This window comes from Rosa chinensis, chromosome 1, assembly GCF_002994745.2.
Source record: "Rosa chinensis cultivar Old Blush chromosome 1, RchiOBHm-V2, whole genome shotgun sequence".
In the NCBI taxonomy this organism is placed as follows: domain Eukaryota; kingdom Viridiplantae; phylum Streptophyta; class Magnoliopsida; order Rosales; family Rosaceae; genus Rosa; species Rosa chinensis.
In genome coordinates this window covers 50,742,388-50,748,387 of record NC_037088.1, presented here as the reverse complement: position 1 = coordinate 50,748,387, position 6,000 = coordinate 50,742,388, and the positions used below count along the sequence as shown (strand labels likewise).

General features: G+C 39.3%; 1 protein-coding gene across 1 annotated transcript; it reads right to left on the bottom strand.

Moving 5' to 3' along the window:
• Positions 1–347: 347 nt before the first annotated feature.
• On the bottom strand, positions 348–3,077 carry LOC112181887 (NDR1/HIN1-like protein 2). The gene is made up of 2 exons (XM_024320289.2): positions 1,962–3,077; positions 348–1,179 (listed from the first exon to the last, which is right to left on the bottom strand). The coding sequence occupies exons 1-2, from the start codon at positions 2,705–2,707 to the stop codon at positions 1,164–1,166; spliced, it is 762 nt and encodes a 253-aa protein (XP_024176057.1). The 5' UTR covers positions 2,708–3,077; the 3' UTR covers positions 348–1,163.
• Positions 3,078–6,000: the final 2,923 nt, after the last annotated feature.

Below are 6,000 nucleotides of genomic sequence, written 5' to 3'. Positions count from 1 at the left end.
GAATGATTTTGTCGTAAAATTTGTTTTATTCTATCAATTCGTGTTTTTTTTAAGTCATTATGCAATGAACATGTTTCGCACTAGGCCTCTAAGTTCTTCGAACTAGGTCCGCTTCTAATTTAATCACATATGCCCTTGTATTCTCCAATTTGATCGATTATAGTCAATCCTTAACTAATTCATTAATTTCTTCATTTAATGTTGCCCACTCAAACTCTTTTTTGGCCTTCAATTATGTAAGAAATACACCATTTACATTGCCAAGACTAAAAATTGACCTCGAGTGAACTCGCATCATCACCAATTTATCAAAAAATTAATGAATTAGTTTACTAATGGTTATGATTGATCATATTGAATCGTATAAGGGTATATGTGATTAGATTACAAAATTGAGGACACAGATGATTTTAAAAAGATAAAATGAATTTAACTATGCTCGGCCGACACTTTAGAACTTCAGAGAGAACAGCAGCTAGCTAGTACAAGGAGATATTTACACCGCAAAGCATCACTGATACACGATGCAGCTATGATATCACTGTCTACTTTGCTTGTTTTCCTTTACCAGGCAGCCCGCCTTTTGTAATCACCTATCAGTTGTCTCCACTTTTACAAGATGATTAAGAAGATAGCACGCCCACCTTATTTTTACAAAAGGCATAAAGAAAAATAATGCTACACCTTATAAGTCACCTATATAGTTGACTTCTTTACAACATGTACGAACAGCAAGTTTCCAGGAATACAAAGACACCACGTAACCCCAACCCATCATCGTCCATCATCATCATCATCATCATCATCATTAACCATTAAACAATATTGATTTATTATGAAAGAAGAAATGAAAATGAAAAGTAATTTATCCAAGTCCAATCGATCACCATAAATAAATAAAAAGCAAACCTTCAACCCCCATTTAAAACTGATAGTCCCATGATGCATCAGGAGCATCCAATGCTTAGAGACATGTCATAACTCCCTTTCAATTCTTTTCTGTAAGCAGAAAATATATGTATACTGTAAAGGTTCATTATAAATACTTTGAGTATAGATTAGCAGGAAATCCAGTTTTTACTCTTTTGGGTACAAATGTCTGCTTCAGAATGGCAGCATCCAACTGACCATACTCTCTGGTCATTCACATTTGAGTGACCATATCAGTGGATTTGGATCCTGCAATAACATAAATAAGCTCAGAAATTAAGCTCATTGATATTCAATACTCAATTTGACGCATAAAAATCTCAAGATAAGAATAGAAAAGGGCACATAGTTGTTTTCTCAGAATGAATAATGGACATATCTCTCATTTGGTGATTCAATCTAACAAGTAACAAATAACAACTCCATCTATAAAAAAAAATAAACTCCATCCATAATGTAATGAATTTAACTTTGTGCCTTTCTGTTGCTTCTCTTCTCCAATCAAAGTGGTATTACTTGCAAAAAGTAAAAACTTGAACCTGTTACCTATCAACCTCAGTTATTCAATGTATGCTGTCCGCATTCTCATATATAGAAGTAATAGAACTTCTCACACCGCTAATACAAATTGCAAGGCCTTTCAAAAAAATACAAATTGCAAGGTGCAAATAAATTTTAAAATAACGTTAAACATACCTCGAATGAATATCTACATTTACTATATATAGTTTCTCCCTCGCTCGTTACAAACCAAAGACCATTCACTGATTAAAAGTTCACGCGTCTATGCAAAAACTAATGAACACAAGAACTACTAGCAATGAAAGTAAAAACAATACTAGAGTTGCTAAATTTGTTAAGTATTTCCGATCCTAGTTTACTAATTTAATGAGGTTAACCTTAATTAAATTATTGAATTAAATAATATCGTTTGGTGAATAAATTTGATTCTTATGCTCTAGCTAGTAGTATCTTGATTCTTGATCAAGAAGAAGCAACAACTTAACTGTAGATGCAAATAGAACACTTACCATTTGTAGGCAGAGATTGTACACTTGGGCATGGTATTACCAGCATGAATCTCCTTCATCGTGACACCCCCACACAACACATCAATATTCATCGTCCCTAGCCTCCACCCCTTCACAACATAACCCAACTTGGCCTCCACCTCCACCCCAACCCTCATCACTTTGCTCGCATACTGACTCTTCAGCTTCTTCGCCACCTCGTCGTTCAGCTGCCGGTTCTTCACCACATAATCGAACTTAACACTCGTCGTGTTACTCGACTTCTGCGTAAACCCTGTCAGGTCTTTCATCCCCAACACCAACCCTACGTCGTTCGGGTCCCCGACGCTGACGTAGGCCTGCACCCCTGAGTAGAATATGTCCAACTTACCGTTGGGGTTTTTCACCTCCATCCCCGGAACTGTCCATGCGTCGAGGTAAGTCCCGCCGGGTTTCACCGTGGTGTTGAAGAGCGGTATCTGAAACGACCGCAAGTAAACCAACGGGAGCCTCGGATCGTATAAGAGGAAGAATATTCCGGCTGCCAGCGCGACGACGACAATAATCACAAGGATCAAAATGCAACACACCCAGCAAAAGACACGGCAGCAGCTGCTGCGCCTGGACTTCGGCTGTGGATGAAATGAGGGAGGGAGAGGGACAGGTTGTCTGGGAACCTGCCCTGGAACCGGTCTAGGAGGTTGGTTCGGGTCTCTGTACCCCGGCGGCTTCTGCAGCACCGGTTTTACTGGTGGTGGCTGGGCCATTTAGGCCCTCAGACCGAACCTTCCTTGTCTAGGTTTGCACAAAACAGAGACAGAATTAGGCCAATTGATCACCAATCTGGTGGAATGATGGCTCGTGTTTCGACCATTTTGGATACAATATGGATTGATTCGGGGGATATAAACAATAGTGCTAGCACATTTGGGCAGAACGATATTGAATGTTTGAGATGAAATCTGATAGGAGAGGAAAGGGAAAAGAAAATGTGGATTCAGGGTTTGAAAGGAAACAGATTACTGTGGGAAAGGAATGGGATTGGAGAAGAAAGGAACGGAAAATTGGAAATCGGATCAGGGAGGAGAAGGTGGTTCTATTTATGAAAGAGATTATAATGAGAGAGAGGTTAGGGGTAAACAGTAAGCTGGTTTTGGCTTTGGCTTTGGCTTGGGGCCATGGGTAGCAGCAATTTAAGCGCGAGATTCACGCGCGTCGTTTTGGCAAACTTCTCTAACAATTCTCATTAGGAGTTTGGTTGAAGAGGTTCAAGAATTTTAATCCTTGAGCAAAATGAAATTATATAGTGTTAGGCATAAAGAATACATCAAAAGCCTAGGCATAAAGATACTATTGTGAATTTTCTTGGTGGGAGAGACTTATTAAAAGACTTTATAATTAAAAATTGTGAGACTCAATTTTTCATTACATTTTGGTGAATCAATCGTTAGATGTTTAGATATTCAATCATGAGTAATTTAATTCTATAAATTTTCGACCAAACTGAAAATTGTTAAGGTACCAAACTACACCAAATCAATTGACAAACCAAATCTAACAAACTTCAATATTTCATATTCATAAATGATATATCACGGTTATGAATTACTTAACCATTTTCAATTTTGTTGAAATGATCTACTTATGAATATCTAAACAATTAACGATTGATTATTTGTCGAAATGTGATAGAAAAATGAGTCTGACAATCGTTAATTAGAAAATTCTCATTATAATAGTCCGCATTAGAACCCCATCATTTCTTTAGTTGTTTTTAATTAGTTAATATTGAAACCGAAATCACGACAAGACACACTATTCATCTCATCTAAACGGTGCATTGTTGTTGTATTTTTTAGTACAATGGAGGCAAAAGCCCAACAGAAAACTATAAGAAAACTAGCAAGAGAGGCTAGTAACTACTCTACGCTGCTTTGAAATTCCAAAGATATCATCAATCAAAGCTTCAGTTACTCGCACAATAAAACCGTGCATTGTTGTTGACATCTAAACGTTGCATTGTGAAAAAAATTAAAATGAAAATCAAATTAGGAGAGTGACCTGGATTTGTTATTCTTCTTTCATGAAAACGGAAAAGATAAAAAAAAAAAAAACACTAAACTTCTTTCTTCACTATATATGGAGAAGCTTGAACTCATAGTCTCTACATGAGTAGTTATTAAAGTGACTAAGCGGTCTCACAATATCAATCTATGATAAGAGACATTAAAACGATTTTTCTCTCTTTGGGTTTGGAGAGAAACCCTAAAGCCAGTAGTGGCGGGCCTTCTAACTAAGAGATCTCTCTCGTTTGGTGGCGGCTTGGCTACTGGGTTGGCCTACGGCCTCACCGACGTTATGGTTTTCTACCGGACGAGTATTGATGCTATTGCTCAAGGAAGCTCTTTGGATGTTCAAATTAAGGCTTTTGCAGGTTTGGTTTCGGCGTCTAGTCCCGTGGAAGTCTCTAAACGCGGTCGTTGAGCTGTGCTTAGTCGATGGCGTCCCGGACCGGTGGCATGGCATCGTGGGTTTCTTGATTCTGTTGCAACAGCGGCACGGGTAGTACGGATGCGGGTCGATGCTGTGCAGGTTTCGTGGTGGTAGTTCGGAGCGGTGCGTGGCGGCGCAGGTTGAGGCCGCGCTAGCCCAAAGCTATTGTGCAGCGGTGGGAGGCAAATGGAAACTGGGCCCAAGCCATTCTGGGCTTGCTGAACCTTGTGTGGACCTCTCCCTTGTGCTGCCTTGGACTTGACATTTTGGGTTGGTAGGGTTTTGCCCTGGGCTCATATAATTTCTCTTTGTTTTAGGGATTCTATGTTAGTAATTTTTTACTTTCAATAATTCCCTAAGTTTTTAGGGATCTATGCACTTTTTATGTCTCTAGTACCTCTGGAGAAGTACTGAAGGAGGATTTACGCTAGTCTCTATGGATTTGATGTAAAATGAGTGGTCATATTTCTATGTAGTATGTACCACTGTGGATACTACCACACCTTCTTGATCTGTCTAGTTGAAGGCAACATAAGGGTATGTACTGGTCATTCTGGCATGTGATGAATACAATTGACACCTGATTTAGGTTTGATTCAAAAAAAAAAAAAACAAAATTGGTCATAACTAGGAAATAATTGGGATATAGGGTTTATGGCTCCAAGTATTAATAATATATATATATATATATATATATATATATATATATATATTACACTTAATGTTAGTAGTTGCATATGTCCACTAAAATTTGAATATTAACCTAGTCACGATTACGGTCCTTTAAATGCATCTTCTAACTTTTAAGGAAAAATTTCAGTTTAGTACCCTGAGGTTTGGGGGTAACATCATGTCACCCTGCTGTTTCAATTTGATCAGCAACACCCCTGTGCTTTCAATTTCAATCAGCCGTGTCCAAATTTTACTGTTCCGTCCAATTTGAACATTAACTTTGACGAAGGGGCTCACTTAAAGGGCTAAATTTGTCATTTCACACAATTTTCCTTAAAAAAAAAAAAATTCTAATCGGAGGACCTTATTCCTCCATCTCCACCCACCTCCCATCTCCGATTCCACTCTCTTCGACCTCCAAACCTCTATCAATTATCAATTTCACCATTCTGACAATACACCAATAAACATTTTGCACAACACATAACAAGTACAAATTAGAGGTTCCAGCGCTCACCTCCACACCACCACCACCACCAAAATCCCAAAAAAAGCCAATCACTTGGTTTGCACATTCACTCCATCCTTCCCTGCAATGATCACTGTGGTCGCCATATTCAAGAACAACCCATTGCCAGCCCGCTTCCTCCCTGCCCCGTCACCAGTTTTGTCTCGTCGGTGACCACCACAAACTTCTCCGTCGCGGCCTCCACCATCTTCTCCTTTAACAACCCGCCGCCTCGGCCCTTGACCAAATCTAGATTGGGGTTGACCTCATCGGCATCGTCGATGGCCAAATCGATTTTCGGGTGGTCGTCGAGGATCGAGAGAGGGATGTCGAGGCTCCTAGCTTGGTCCTCGGTTCGTTTTGACATCGGGACTCGCCAGATTTGAT

Excerpts from the sequence above, each read along its gene's own strand:
- LOC112181887 (XM_024320289.2), bottom strand. The coding sequence starts at position 2,707 with ATGGCCCAGCCACCACCAGTAAAACCGGTGCTGCAGAAGCCGCCGGGG.